General features: G+C 43.2%; 1 protein-coding gene across 1 annotated transcript in view; it reads left to right on the top strand.

Annotated features, from left to right (window-relative positions):
- LOC105565024 (discoidin domain-containing receptor 2) overlaps positions 1-16,668 on the top strand; it is a 188,856-nt gene that overhangs the window by 149,043 nt on the left and 23,145 nt on the right. Inside the window, exons 7-10 of the mRNA XM_012017841.1 lie at positions 3,242-3,381; positions 3,877-4,084; positions 7,639-7,794; positions 10,629-10,804. Of these exons, the coding sequence (XP_011873231.1) occupies positions 3,242-3,381; positions 3,877-4,084; positions 7,639-7,794; positions 10,629-10,804 (680 nt within the window). The remainder of the gene's footprint in view (positions 1-3,241; positions 3,382-3,876; positions 4,085-7,638; positions 7,795-10,628; positions 10,805-16,668) is intronic.

The raw sequence follows: 16,668 nt of genomic DNA, 5'->3' as shown, positions 1-16,668 counted from the left end.
CCTTATTTCTGGTTTACGAGCATTGTACGCTCGTAACTATACAGTTCCCGCCCCCCCCCTTCCGCGAAACGCTTTAAAGGGGAAAATCATCAACCGACGTAGGTGTTGGTACCCGCCCAGCGTGGTTATCTTACGATCCTCGTGAAGGTTCAGAATTGATGGTAGATAGCGGCCGAAGGCGGCGACGACAGGAAACTGGAAACTATTTACTCGTGGGACGATATTAAGGGAGGAAGGGGGCTGTATGAAAGCGGATAGGTCAGGGCGATATAACGCCGCCGCGCGAACCCGGTATATTGTTGAAAACGGAAGGGACGATCGTAGTAGTTGTCGCACAGGAATCCAAACACAAAGTCGCGTGCGGGCGCACAATGCAAACTGCGTGATTGAAATTCTCCTAAGTTTTAATATACTCGGAGATTCTTACGTCGCCGCGGCGAGCCCGCGCGATTCTCTTCCGTTCAAACGCGGCAGCGATAACACTCGGAACTAGAGAAAACCCCTTCTTTCCTCCCCTCCCCCTCCCTTAATCGCAGCCTTCTCGGAGATTTCATCGAGAAGCCAAGATAAAAGAATAAAAGAGGGGATTTAAGCAATGGGTTTTTTTTCTGAGGCATTAGAGCTTAGGATTTATGTATTTGTATTTTATATTTTGTAATATGAAAAATGATATCAAGCAGGAGAATATAAAAATTAAGAAATATTTAAAGATTATATTGTGAAATAAATACAATGAGATATTTCTATTTTTTCGCACATAGATTTATGAAAAAACACGTACCTATATATTGAAACCACAGATTTAGAGATTCGGAGTGTGTACGCGTTAGTAAAATTGTAAAATTGTAAATTATAAAACGGGAAAACTCATAGACTCGATTTGAACATCAAATCAGTAATGTTTGGATGTGCGCCAGTTTTTATCTTCTGATTCTATTTCACTGACGACGATGACTTACTAGTCTATGAGTTTTCCTGTTTTCTTATTTGTATTCTTGCTTGAACAGGACCTGAAGTGAGGTCGAAACATTGTAACGAATTTAATCAAATTTGCCAGTTGGCTTGACAATAAGGTAACTGTTTTAATTTATTATTAAGTAAATTCTACTAAGCGCACGCACTTCAATTCTCAAAATCCGTGGTTTCAATATATAGGTACGTGTTTTGTTTTTATAAATGTAGGTGTGGAAAATAAAAAATATCCCATTGTATTTATTTCACGATATAATCTTGAAATATTTCTTTTTAAAAAAATGTTTCTGCTTGATATCGTTTTTCATATTACAAGATATAAATACATAAATCCTAAGCTCTAATGCCTCAGAAAAAGGTCCATTGTTTTAATTTTGAATCATCACTGGCGACTATAAGTGAATGACGTTTAATGAATGAATATTGAATATCTAGAATTTCTAAAAAGCTAAGTAGTAAGTGTCCAAACATTCCAGAATCCAATCGCCATATCGCAGTATATTTTTTCCGCAATAACGCGAGCGGGCCAGGTACGAGTTTTTTCTTTTTCACCTTTTCATTATTAATTCCGGGCAAGTACTGCGCGACGCATGAAAACGGCGATAAGCGGCGTTTGCGTATAGACATTGAAACGCGGCGGGAAAAAAATGCGGCTGGGCTAGAGATTTCGGAGCCGGTGTTGAAGGTAACAGGAGCATTTCTGAGAAACGCATAACACGCCGTGCTGGCCAGGCTTTAGGGTTATTGCAGTCCATTTTCAATCCGCATATTCCCGCGGGACACGTGTGTTTCCACATGTACTCGTATAGTGGGATCTAATGGCGGGACTCGCGCAATAACCCGTCGCGGCTGCTCCACTGCTCGAAACTCTTCCGTATCGCGTACCACGCTTCTCGCGCCGCTATATACCAGGCGGAACATTTCCGGGAGAAATGAAGCGAGAGGAACAGAAAGCACGAAAACAAACTCGAAACGTAATTAACGTTTCGAGGAAGCATACGAGTCCCACGCGAGAGCTTAACTTGCGAATCTGAAACGGGTAATTTAAATTCTATTAAGCGAACACTCCTGCACGGCTTCTGGCGGCGTTATGTAACGGGAAACGTCTTTAAATCCCAAGAAAACTGCGAAGGTCACGTGCTTGCAAATTATTTAAGTTACCGAGTTATCTATATTAAATTATCTTGGTTGTAAAACGGCAGCGCAGCCAGCAACGGCGCTCCCTCCAAAGACTTTAAGTTATACGAAACTTCTTTTGACATTACCTCATTGAAAATCAGTCTTTATTAGGTTTTTACGGGACAAATAAAATCTTTTACTTCTGCTCTTTCTCTGGCTGGCAACTTTGCGCGATCTATTTATTCCCTAATTGGAATTTAAACATTAACAAGCTGTGGCGTTCGAAAATTCTCGCGTCTCTTATTGCGTATTCGGGGGCGCATACGTACACACGGCATTGTATTTATCATAGGAATGTAAAAATTTGTTTTTCATGCATATGTTTTCCGTTTACGCTACATTCAAATAAATTCGATGTCACGCACGAATTGTCCACTATTCGCGTTACAGATTTTTATTGTCTTGTTTATAGGTGCGTGCACCGCACCTATAAATGGTTTACCGTATCATACAACCCGCAACATAAAACTTTTTTTTTTTAATTCAAACGTGTATATCGAAGCCTTTCTATGTGACACATGTAGGTCACAATTTTTATTGGATACGTTCTCCCCGTACGTGAAAGATGAATTTGATACACGCGAACCTTTAATTATTGTTAAATATCAAAAGGCACAACATATAGAAATAACGTGTAAAACATTGCGCACATGAATATACGCGACTATTCACCATGTGGAATTAGTTTTTTTTTTTACCGACATTTGATCATAATAAATTTTTTGTTAAAAGGAGATTCGCGCTTCATTCAAAACAATATCTTACTAACGCAGGTAGATTTTTACACTGAGAAAAATTTCCATCGGATAAACCAATTAGTGTTTCCGATGGTTAATTTTGCCGATTACGTTTTCCGATTAAATAATGGGTACATCCGATAAAATTTATCCGATGAGATGCGGATGCAGGTACCGATGAAATTTGATCGAAAAAACCGATCATATTTTTCATCGGATATACAATTTGATCGGATATATCCGTTTGTTATTATGTAATAGAGTCTGCCAGCGGCTTTGGGATCTTCCGCATATTTTTTTCAAGATTCTTGAGAGGATGCGGCGCTGTGAGAAATGATTGGTTTGTGTTCCAGGGTACGAATGGGTCGGCTGGCGAAACGACACACCCAACATGCTCGGACGCCCCGTGGAAATAACTTTCGAGTTCGACTACTCGAGGAACTTCACTGCCATACACCTACACATGAACAATGTCTTCTCGAAGGACGTGCAGGTATCGGCCGTTCGCGCCCGTTACCGCTATTATTTCGGGAGTTACGAGCTTCCGGGAACTACCGTAAATTTCACGATCACACATTCGCCGATGTCTCCGCGCTTTTACGCGGTTTTAAAAACATTTTCCTCGCGATTTACAGAGCGATTCTCGCAGCCGCGCGCCGCCTGTTCGCGAGCTTAGCGCTTTCACCGATAGCGGATTTCTCAATGCCGTGCACTCTCGCCGAATTATTTCCATCCGCGCGGCTTATCTCTCTAAAACGAATTACGAGCGGGGCGCACTATATATAACAATACGCCGCTATATAACAATACTTGGGCTATATCGGCCCCATCTAATTCGACTTTACGGGCGATATGAACGTTCGTCTTGCGACACCTCCTCCTCGGGGCGAGGAAGCGATACGATCGCGCGCGCGGACTGTTTCCACCTCGTTCGAGCGCCGTCCAATCGCTCGCACGTACACACGATCTCTATGCTCTGCCCTCGCAGGTCTTCTCCTACGCGAAGGTCTACCTCGGCACAGGTGGCAACCAGTTTACCGGCGAGCCTGTCCATTTCTCTTACATACCCGATCTGGTGCTCGAGCAGGCGCGCGAGGTCACCATAAAGCTGCATTCGCGCGCCGGCCGTTTCCTCAAGTTGCAGCTCTACTTCGCCGCGCGGTGGATCATGCTCAGCGAAGTAATCTTCGAATCAGGTAAGAGAGAGATCGATCCCACCCTCTTCTACCACCGTGCCATCCCGCGCGCCGTCGAAATTTATCTTCCGGGTGTTACTTTCGGCAACACTCGCGCGCGCGCGCTCTCCACGTCGCGTCGCGTCGCCTCTCGGAACGACCGAGAGTAATGGCGAAGCTGAAACATCGTCTGGCACCCGGTCCTCTACCCCGCGCGTTTATAGACGCGCTTTTAGTTAAACGGAAAAATCAAAGTAGGCGGTCCAGAAAATTGAAAATCCAGAAATAGAACGGTTTCGAGGCGCGTCTTATCACGGCCGCGCGATTCGGCGCGATTTCCAATTTTAAGTGACATACTTTCGACGAAGATATGAGCGCGGCGATACTGCGGACGGCGGAAAGAAAATCGTCCGGGAGCTCGTGCGCGCCGAGCGCTCGGAGAGAAAAATTATTCCGGCGGTGGCGTAGTTTCGGGAAAAATGCGCGCGGCAGATAAGTACAACTATAAAACTGATATAAAGGTAAACTTATTTTCCCGAGAATCTCACTGCGCCCCGGAACGTGGCTGTAAAAAATATTTAATATAAACAAATATTGATTAAACGGAAGTAACGAGAGGGGAGGAGCATCTAAGAGATATCGCGATGCTAAAATGCACTTTATTACTGTTCGTATACAGGCACAGCTTTTGTAAACGCGAGAACAAATTCCTTTTCTATTATTCCACTCCTCTTCCTTATTAGACGGATTTCTTGACGAGATAAGCGCGACGTATGACCAGCGTTAAGGTGGGCTCCTGCACAAAGCGGCTAGTATGGGTGTTTTTATGGGGCCTCTTTTATTTTTATAAATCCATGCGACTTTTTTCATAAAAAGTATCAGTTAAGGTGGCACCTGCATGAAGGAGCGGTTAGTGTGTGCTTTGGCGGGGCCCTGTTTATTTTTGTAAATTTATATGATTTTTCATAAAAAGATATCACTTAATGCATTATCGATCAAATGCATTGATATGCTAGGTTATATATGCACATTTAGAAACATATTTAAAAATATGTGAAGTTGTCAAGTCTCAAACAGCTGTCAAATTTCCTGAAAAAATTGTATCTTTTGAGTAGGAAAGTATATTTATCTTGTTGAATAGAAAATTACATTTATCTTGTTGAGTAGGAAATTATGTTCATCTTGTGTATATAAAACGGATGTTATATTACATTTATCTTATTGAGTAGGAAATTATAATAAAGATGTTATGTAACTGTTACTTGGTACTTGGTTTACTGAGATATTAAGAATTAGAACTGTAAACATTGTTTCTTTCTTTTATTTCATCGGCAACCGGGTCTGAAATTTCACTGATAGATAAAACTTACAACTACACCATACTTAAATTTCAATTTTTTCTACCTTTGGTCGGTTTATGCAGGAGCCACCTTAAGGGCAAATGTTTCTCAGAATTGCTCAGACAACGGCGTCGTATCCCGGACAAAAGACAGTGTGAAACATTTAAAGTTTTTGAAATCGTTTAGTCCTACGTTGTTGCGAGCTCGACTTTAAAGCACCGTGGAAAGCAAAAAGCAGAAGTATCCATGGCACGTTGTGCGAATGAGAGCACGTGGCCGCGGACCGGAAACGAAACTTACTTACCGCATACACACACGCACACGCACACGCACACGCACACACTCACACACACATTGGAGTATATACTCTCAAAAAGTTTTGTCTCGAAAAGCCGGAATGTTGCACGAACCAGACGAGCGAAGCCGTCGTTAATCATTCTCTCAGTGCACTGTGTTCTTTCCTTTCACGAAAGATAACTTCGGCAGCGTAACGCTGAAGCGAGTGATTTTCTTTGTCACCGTATCAAGTGGCACATAAACCTTGCACGTATTTCATTTGGAAAGTCATTTGCACGAAACTGCGTCACACTGTCTTTTCCTCGAATCGTACAACGTATAATTTTTTCTATCAAGTTTTACTAATACGCGCTATCTCAGTTTTAAGAGCGACTGTATGTCGGTAATACATCTCGAGGTACAATATTTTCTTTGTAAACCCATCAGCAAGAATAACGTTATTGGTTGGTAATTGTTTTTAGCATGTGTGACATTTTCTTATCGAATGCTGTTCTGAAAAAACAATAGTTTCACTTGCTTGGACAGAAAATAACTCGGATCTTTACACAGGGGGTAATTTATATGCGGAGAATATTACGGGACGAAGAATACGCTACCAATAGCGACCGGGGAACGCGTTGAATTAGAATTACATAAAAATAAATAACTTTATTAAACATTCATGAGTTTGGAAAGCTACGATTACATCGAAGCTTATTTAAGAGAGCCTTAAAGATTCGTTAAACATAGACGCGAGCGGCTGGGATCGAAACTGTAATCCCTTCTGTTCGCCAACTTTTAGGGACAAAAAGAGTTGGTAAATTTTCTCGAGGAATTAGCGCGTTTCTCACGCGACGCAGTTAGACAATGTACTTCCGTAGATCGGTATGGTCCTTGAAATTCGGTCAAGAAGATCGATTCCGCGGTTGCCGCAGCGGCAAAACGCAACTGTTACGGCAACTTACCCAATGACTAGCTTAATCCAACATCGACGGGACCGCATATCGATCACCAATATTTCTTTTAATCCGTCTCAAACGATCCGAGACGGAACTTAGCTGCCGGTCTCTGGTAATGCGAGCTTTCGAAAGTTCCGTGTCGCTTCGTTGCACCGGGCCGACCACGGGAGTGGGTACGTCGTTAATCATTCGACGTACTCCGGCGCTCCCCGTCCTCGACTGCGAGCGATAAGTTGGACCGACCGGCCCAGAGGCGACCAATGTTCCTCGTCACCTGTATACCACATAACTCGTATTCACGTCGCACAAATGCTTCGTTGAGCCGCGACATCGATAGGAAAATATATCGCGCCTCCCCCCCTTATCCCTCTTTTCGGCGCCGGCGTCGAGTTTTCCCACCGAGCGAGCCGCGCCGTCCGAGAGCTCGCTCGCGCGCCCCCCGCAGACCTCGATTAATTTTCCTTTTTATAAATCGCGCGTACGAACCGCGTCTAACTGCTCGAAAATTGGAATATTTTCTGGTGTCCATTAGTCGATAAATTGCCGCGGCACTAATTTTCAGTTTGCCCAGCGGGAAATTCCAGCTGCGTGTGACACGAATTAAATTCTGGTCGTGATATTTGTTCGTTTTCAAACGATCGATGTCGTAGAAAACTATCCCGCATACAAATGAAATTCGATGTCCACGCTGTGGCCACAAAGGACATTTTGTACGAGTCGATAAAATTGTCAAAGGAAGACGCACGAAATTTAACTAGTTTTCGAGCATCCGCGACTGCACGTCTCTCTACTGATTTTACGACGGCAGTTTCACTTTTAGCAACTGATAGCCGTGTATTATCGATGGTTTAGAATTTTATCCAGTTATTAATTAATTCAATTAGCCTGAACGACGCTTTTCTCACTGCGCGATAGTGTTTTTCTCACGGTTTTTACGCTCGAATATTTAATACGAGCTTGATGGGCGTGGATTTCATTAGCTCTAATCCTGAATGCACAGTTATCTCCGAATGGAACAATACCGAGGACGAGGAGGCGAAGAACAAGAGCGCCATTGTACTGGCGACCGGCAGCCCCTATCAAAATAACGAGGGTCCACTGCAGAGAGACGAAGTGAAGGCTACTTTTAATAAGGAGGAGAGCAAAGATAACACCTGTAAGTCTACTGTCCGATTTTTCTATTGTTATTCCGGTAAGCTACGTTCATAATTTTCCGCGTAATTGACGCTCTTTTCACCGAGCTTTTTTTCCCTTGTCATGTTTTATAACAATGAGCTCGATATATCACGAAGGAATTGTGCGAGGGAGAAAAAGGGATCATTACGCGATAATCACCGGCGATTTATTCAACATAGAAAAATGTTAATTTGAATCTTTTGTGCGATACACACTCATCGTAAAACTACATATGAACCAAGTTGACATAATTTTCTAACGATATTATTACAACTTCCGAGTTTAGTTAAAAAATCTCAAATTAAATAATGAGGATAGACGCAAATAGACTTATATTTAAAAAATAAAAATGTTAAATAGAGTTATTAAGAAATTTGAAATAGATTGCACGGAGTTATAATATATAGTCAGCACGAATTTCATAATCATAATTACACCAAGTCGAAAAGGCCAAGTACTTGCACCTTCAGAGAAATCCTCTTTCTGACATGCGATGTCCTTACACCGCAATTAATGGAAAAACGGCGACGATGGGGCTAGAAAACCCCTCGAGATCGACAGACCTGTGCGAAAAAGTACATCGAGTAGTCCCAGGGACGTCCTCGATTACCTGCGAAAGAAACCGTCACGGAAGAAAAAGAGCGGTCGCTTTTGTTCATTGGCCGAGTTTGTTAACCAATAGAACGATACCTTTTTTTTGTTCTCACAAAAGCCGCGCAATTAACCTGATTAATTCTTTAACTTTCTCTCCGACTGAGATGTCGCTACGCGGTCGTCGAGATGCTGTTAAATAGATCATGATTTTTAACGAAACTTTTATTGCTAATTGATTGCACTCAATATTCTCCAAGATGGACAGCGAACTAATTTATTCTTCCTACTGACGTACCGCAGCGCGCGCTGCATAGCGCAAAATTTTTCAATCACGTAGCGACGAAGTCGGAATTGCTGAAATTTCTTCACAACTATTGCCGGCTTCGAGCTCGCGTGCTCGTTTAATGTAGGTTTGTATTTGTATGTACGCTGCTCGAACTGCTCTTTGCGTGTCCGCTTGTTAAATTCGCCCAAGGTAAAGCGCAAGAAAGCAGAACGAGGTATTTATGTTTTCTCGCTTGAAGCGCGACGTATAACTAATACTCATTACATATTACACCGCGCAGAAAGGTTACGAGTGTGCGCCAGCGCGGGCAATAATCTGCGAACTAATGGAACAAACGTTCAACGGCACACCAGGAAGAATAACATTATGTTTTTTTGTCGACCAGTGTTTCTACAACATTGTGCCAAAATTGGTCTGCGGAAGAAGCGAGACCGAAATGTTGAAAAGAGCATGAAACAAGATGAAATTTTTTGCCGCAGATATATCTCTTTCCGGAAAATTAAACTCTCTTCTCCCTGATACTTTCATTTGGAGGAAAGGCGAGGAAAAGAATTTATTAGACTTTATCAGAGAAGGTTTATAGCTTAGACAAACCGTTCGGCTACCTACATCCTGCTCGGACCACACTCGCCATCTTACTTTCTATTGATTTATATCAAAATAGGTCCTGATTTAACTCTCTATTACTGTTTATAACTTAAGCCAACGGCACCATTTTTCCTACTTGATTGCTTACGAGAGCCAATCAGGATTCAGCTTTGAGTCACATGATCGAAAACTCTGAATCCCAATAGAAAAAATAGTATCGTGTACCGTTGGTTTTGGTTTCAATCTCTGTGCGTCTCTTTCCTTCACAAAGAAATACTCGTATTAAGTTAAATGTTCTTCTCTCGCTATTAGCAATTATTTTTTATTTATTGGTCGATTGACTTAATGTCATGCGTTAAGAAAAATATATTATTTAATTACTTCGATCCCACATAATATTACTAAAACTATATAAACACTTGCCAATCGAGCAATCGGAAAAAAGTCTTATCAAATTGTTTTCATCTCCGTTTATTGATTTATAAAATACTCAAGCGATGATCAGGTCGTTGCGGTGGACTACGAAAGCCATCAGCGGATATTGTTTTTGTTCAGCCGGGCACTGATCAACCGTGATCTAGTTACGAGCTTCGTGATGAACGCAATCATCATTATCGTTCCATCGTACATTATGCGAGGTTACCTCGGCGGTATTATCTACGGTGATAGGTCGTGTTGCTTGATGCATCAAGCGTCACGGGCGAGTGAATCCGCTATCACATACACGCGCGGGTCAGCTGTCTGCGGCGGCGTCGAAATATTATTAATGGAAAATTCTTTTGTTATCAATGCGGCTATCGTTACCATTAATTCCATTTCCTTGATTCGAGCCAGCGGCCGCGATTATCTACAATGCTAAAGGTTTATCAATCGTAAAAAAAAGAGACTGATTATATTTTCAATTAACAGACTTCATTTAATGAAAAAAAACCGTGCTTTTTGAGCAGCCGCTAAAAAATCTAGCGATTGAAACCTAACGAGAAAAGCAAGGAAATGAATTATTTTGATTCAGATGAATGGCAAGTAGTCGGTTAGAAAAAAAAGCAGGAAAAAATTTCACGAAATAATCGCTTAAGCGTTAAAGACCGGCCTCGGAACTTGGAATCCTCGGGAATTACGATCGATGTCGCGATTAATTAATGTAAATTATCTCTAGAGCGCAGTCTAAGCCAGTGACAATGTGCAAGATCACTGAGCTTGCGGTGTAACCGTTAATCGTTGAGCTAATCGATTCCCTCCGTATCCCCGAACATGACGGGTGCATCTGTTTACTACATACACGCCCGATCGTTTATACGTATAGATAGCAGGTAGACACACTCCATACACACACGTATCCTTCTCAGTTCCAGATAAGAGCAAGGAGCCGGAATCGAAGCAGTTCGTCGGTTTAGTTATCGGCATCCTGACGACCGTAATTGTGATGCTGCTCGCGGCGATCATGTTCATCTTTTATAGGAACCGTAGGCTCAAAGCTGCTCTCGCGCCGTCAAACTTCTACGATCACCAGGGCGAGCTCAAGGTTATTATAAAGATAAACTACTGCGTATAATTAAGTATTGCCGTAATATCAAGTCACAGACTGTCTATGTTTTCACACGTATAAGCCTCTAACGAGTAAGTTTATTGTAGTACAATCATTTTCTCTCTGATCACGTAAATTATAAACAAACTTACATAAGAGAAATGACTTCGTAGTACGGCATTTTCTTTTGCCCGGTGACATTAAGATGAAATCTATCAGCGTCTTATCGAAATTTTGAAATAATAGGTCGACATTCGACGATGAGAGAAACAATGTTTTTTTTTTTAAATAAGAAAAGTACACATGTGTAACTCGGGTTTTGTGCACGGATCTTAAAATTTTATTGTACAATGGAATATAATGTGAATATATAATTTTGCTTCTTTTCCAATCGTTAAGCATCGTTAAGTTACACGACGAAAATTGGGACTAATCAAAGCCCGGAGGCACAATAGATAGTCCTTTGCGCAGCGATGACGCGTTATCGCGATACTAACAATTTGGTAAATGACGACGATTTTGTTCTCCGGTCGCGATTTTTCTTCGCCCGACCCCGACCTGGTTTAATACCGGAGTCTCGCCTCTGGCTCTAATAAACCGAACAGGCACATCTATTTACTCTACGCTTCCAGGTCACTTTGCGCCGCTTTTGAGCAATCGCGCAAAACAGCTTATACCTACCTACGTACGTCGGTTTAGATACGAGAGCGCGCGCGCGTAACTCGAGGAGAAAACACGGCGATCAAATATTTTCCTTAAGGTGGAGACGCAAACGAGATCGCGCCGGGACGATTAAAAGGACGCTCCGAGATTGTTCGTTACGCGCTCTTATCCGTGAGTCCTTTTACACTAGTCCGCCGCGCTTTACACAACCGTGGATCCTGTACGCGTTAATTACTTGGCGTCATAACGATAATTACGTTTACGAAAGAAAAAAAGCACGTAGAGATATTGGGTGTGGGAATAAGTTTTCGCCCTTTTCAGAAAGGTGTCGTTAGTGGTACTAATTTCGTGTTTGATGGAACGGCTATACTTGTGCTTTGCAGGTGTATGTGTGAGCTTTAAATCGCAGTAGTAGACATTCGTTTGAAGCGCAAACATAATTTTTTTTCTTTCGCGTCGAAAAAGGCAACATTTACCCCAACGAAACGGGATGCATTTGCGGCAAGTGTTACTCTATTATTATGTTCTGAAGAAAAGAGCTGCTGAAACGCATCGAAATGCCACTGGCGATGAAAAATGGATTCACTACGACAATCCCCAAACGACTGAAATCATGGGTGATGCCAGGTGAACCAGATCCATTAACTCCAAAACGGAATATCCACGGTTCGAAAATTATGTTATGCATCTGGTGGGATCAGAAGGGTGTTATTTGTTATGAGCTTCTGAAACCATCGGAAACCATCACTGGGGATCGTTACCGACTGCAGTTAATACGTTTGAACCGAATTCTAAAAGAGAAACGGCTGGAATGGGATAATAGGCACAACAAGCTGGTTCTGCTACACGATAACGCTAGGCCCTACGTTGCGAAACCGGTCCAAAGATACTTGGAGGGACCGAATTGGGAAATGTTGACCCACCCGCCGTATTCACCAGACATTGTCCTTTCGGATTTCCACTTGTTTCGGTCCACGCATGAAGGTATCGAAAAATGAATAGATCGAGTCGAAAGAACCTGATTTTTTTCTTCGGGGAATCCGTTTACTACCTGAAAGGTGGAAGAAAGTTGTCGCCTCCAATGGGGCGTACTTTGAATAAAATTATTTTATATTCTTGTTTAAATATATGACAAATTTTCAGTTTAAAAGGACGGGATCTTGTTCCCATACCCGATAATAGTGTGCGGCGCGATTGAAGGCAACGGAGAAACTGCGTACGCACGACCGACTAATAATTCTTGGCGTAATTTTGTCCCCCATTACGATACAATGCTTAGAATGAATAGGAAGAATAACAAGAAATATCTCGCGATGCACGCGCGGACAAGGCTATTTTTCTCTGACGTCGCATTCCATCGTGGCGGGAGAATCCGCTGAAAACGCTCTCCGGCGAAAGAGACGTTTTCAGTCTCGCACCTCGTTCTAACGCGGAATGTCTAACTTTGTCGTAAATTCCGCTCCGACTCCTGTCCTACGGAACAACAAGAATTATTAACGTCGCGCGTTTACTACCCTCGCCGGTGGACAGTTTGCACGACTTTCACGATGTATGGTCTATAACGTTAAAGCCAGCTCTTTACCATGCACGATGGGTGGCTCGCGCTCCTCGGAATCGCACTCGTTTTGTACAGCGGGAAATTAATTAATCGATCGACGATCGAATCTCACCTGCTCGAGATAACGTTGAGAGACGGGGGGGAAAAATTTGCCAAGAGGGAAAAACCGAGGGAAGAAGGGTACACGCGTAGCTTTCATTACTTGATTAACCCGCTGTTATCTAAGTGCGAAATCAGACCGACGATTTGTGATGGTTAGTGCGGGGTAACAAGGTAAGAAGTGAATTCTGCAGTAAGTAATCTCTATAGATAAAAGTGCCGTTGGTGAGAGACGAGAAAGTAAGGATGAGGAATAAAACGTTAGAAGAGAATTGAGCGTGTTACGCAAAAAGTTAATACTTGGACCGAGTAGAGCGAAGAAAGTGAGGCTGACGGAGAAAAGAAAGAACTCTGAGAACTTGGCGTATGTTTACCAAGCCACTGTTGTTCTAACCGGATTAATAGCAAAGTGAAGTTCGTTCGTAGAAATGGACAGCTCCGGCGCTTTCCCATCCTTTTTCGCGGGATATAGCGGAAGACAGTAATTAACGACTTGCTGAACGATGAGAAATAATGAGTGCCAGACAGTTGAGCTTGCAAACCCTTGAAGCTTTCCTAACTTAACTGTTTGCACGGACGGAGGCAACCGGAGAAACGTACGGAGCGACAGTCGACAATTAATAACGACGCTAACAACCTATCGAAATAAATTGAAGACTCGCGATGGCGACATTAGCTATCAAGGTGACTAATTAGTCACTCGGAATATTTCATTCGGCTCATTATTAATAATGATAAATGAGGCGAAAGAAAGTTGGAGGAATCAAGAAGCTACCGAACTCCCCTGCTATTAAGCGGAGCTTACAATTTGAAAATAATAATTTAAATAATAATTTCTATCGCATTTGTGATACGGAAATAAACATAATATTCATATATTCAGCAAATATGCGCGGCGCGGAATTAATTAATCGCGTTCGATCTCGGTGCGCTCCGCCTGTAAATATGGCGACCGAAAAGAGAGCGCAAAAACATATTTACGTGATATATTTTTCATTCGCCCTCGCGCGGCTCGGGTGGACGCGCACCAAGTCTCTCCCCCGCCATTACCATACATCACTCAAAGTATTCTTCGACAACCCAATATCTTCCACAGCTAAGTTTTTACCGGCCGTCGAAGGAGTGCACGGGTATAGTCGAGCTGACTCCACTTAATTAAAAGAGCTGCCGGGATGGCCGTATTGCGACGCCGTCGTCGAGAAAGACGTGCGTTATCTTCGTCGTTCACCCGCCGCTAAGCGGCGTCATATACACCCCAAACGCCTTCTTCTCCTTGCCCATCTTCGCCGATCCTCCCCTCCCCCCGCTCCACCCTGTTCTCGACATTAGCCACCTGCTACTTGTCCCGTCTTCAAGTTGCGCGAGCCACTCCCGCCTTTCCCTCCTTCACGAAATGACCCTATTGCCCTTCGTGCAACCTGCGACCCGCGTCGGTTCTCCGGAGAATGGCAGATTATGTCTGCCAGGTAGAAACCGCTGTCAATTTATCGAGCAATACGACGGTCGGGAGGGAACAACGTTTCCCGCTTGTCCTCACTTCGCTTCGCGTACGCCTCATTCAATCCGGCCGAATGCCGAGCCGATACAGCTGCCCGGGGTTAGGTCGAGAACGCCGACATTTTTCTCCGAGAGATCTGTTTATCCGCCGACTGCCGTTAATTAAATAGACGGCAATTTACTCGCGGTATAATTATTCATTGCCTCTCGTTGGCTAAATGCCGTGTTATCGTCTATCAGCGCTTTAATTAATTAATCTCTCTACGGCCACGGGCTACGATTTATTAATCACCGCGGCTCATTGTTATCGATCGCGAGCGATTTTGCGCTCGCAGACACCATCCTTCGCGCGATTAGTTTTCTTCACTCGTCAGCATCGAGTCTCGACGCACTCGAACGTCCGTTCCGTCGCGAAACTGCGACCCACGTCTCTTTTCTTCGCCCCGTCCGGCGTGTAAGACGGTTTTACAGGACACTAGACCTCGACAATTTATCGAGCAACGCGGAGTATGAAAACCAAACTTTGTTTCGCGGACGACACCATATCGATCTGCCTGATCCCATTTAGAGCGAATATGATGGAGGACTCGCTCTTTTTTGACACGCCAGTTCCATCGGTCTGCTTTAAAACGTTGGAGGGAAACTCTCCGTGGGATAGTATATCGCTTAAAGCCCCGCCAAGTGTTGTGCTTTTTTTCCCCTCTTATCCGGGAATTTACGATGCAGCAAATTCTTGTTCCAGATTTCATTGCGCGGGATTATTTAATTTACGTAAACGTCCATCCGCGTGTTGCAGGTCAAGCTATTCTTCGGCCATTAGCAAATCAAATTGTACTGAATTATGCATATATCAGTGGATTGCAATAAATAACCCGTTTACGACATTGCCTTAAGGGCAGGCGCGTGAATCGTTGCGCGCAAAATATATCGGACAAACAATATCGGGCAAACGCGCGTGATTTTATTCAATCCGTAGAATTTATTATTATCGAACGCGACGCAGCCCCGTGAACGCGCGTTCACGCGTATCTGCGCTCGTGCGAAAAGAGCACGGCCGCCGGGGCTAGAGGAAGGGACTTCGTACAAAAGTAAGTGGTAATGCGATTACCGGGGTTTAGCTCGGAGTGAAGGGAGAGGGCGCGATACGAGAGACAGTCGAGTGAAAACAGATTATTTTAATTTAAAGCAACAAACTCTGTGATTTTCGTGCGCTGTAATTCTAACCGCGAGTTGAACATACGAATGTACCGCGTACGAGATTTCGCAGTTTGAAAAATTATCTGTTAAATTGCTGGAAGGGGCCGGCGACGTTTAATCAATAACAAAAAGGGGGGGAGGGAGGGAGGGACAAGAAACGGCACTTTGGTGCAGACACTTCAGGATTGTCATAAATTTGTTTGCAAGTTTAAAAAGCGTCGCTGCAAGTTGAAAATGCTAAAGCTCTTTGGGTATAATAATTATAACAATATCCAAAGGGCATAGAACGTTTTGTAGCAGCGGAACATGCCAAAGTAGAAAGAAGATGGAAATGCGTTAATTAAAAGCAGGTCAGTGCCATGAAAAATTAATAAAAAAAAAACACGAAACAAGTGAAACGCGCGGGAGACGCTTTTGGACAAAGTTGGGAAATGTGCAAACAGCCGGACGGGTCGCGTAGCCTTTGCGGAAAAGAGGCGAAGATGTACTCGTGATAATGAAAATGGCAAAAAGCACTCCGCTGCTAATTAATGGAGGATCGTTTTGTGCTCGGAATCTTTTCGTTAGCACTTCGCGGAATTTGTCGGGTAACCCGTTTCACGATTTCGATTCTCGTTTCCGTCTCTACGCCCAGCACGCTCCTTTCGCATCACCGTTTGTATTTCCAGTGGCTGCATTAACAAGTTTAACATTTTTCTCAGATTAGTACGGCGCGCAAACGGATGTAAAAAAAAAGTAAAAAAAAAACAAGGTAGCACAAATAGCGAGCACCGTTGCGTATAAATATAAATACATAAAATGCATTACGCGCGTCAGAGAATTGCAGTTTCCAGCATTTTGTTATGCG

The sequence above is a fragment of the Vollenhovia emeryi genome, unplaced genomic scaffold, assembly GCF_000949405.1.
Source record: "Vollenhovia emeryi isolate VEMERY1.0 unplaced genomic scaffold, V.emery_V1.0 DF939156.1, whole genome shotgun sequence".
Lineage (NCBI taxonomy): Eukaryota > Metazoa > Arthropoda > Insecta > Hymenoptera > Formicidae > Vollenhovia > Vollenhovia emeryi.
This window is presented reverse-complemented; position numbering and strand designations above follow the sequence as displayed.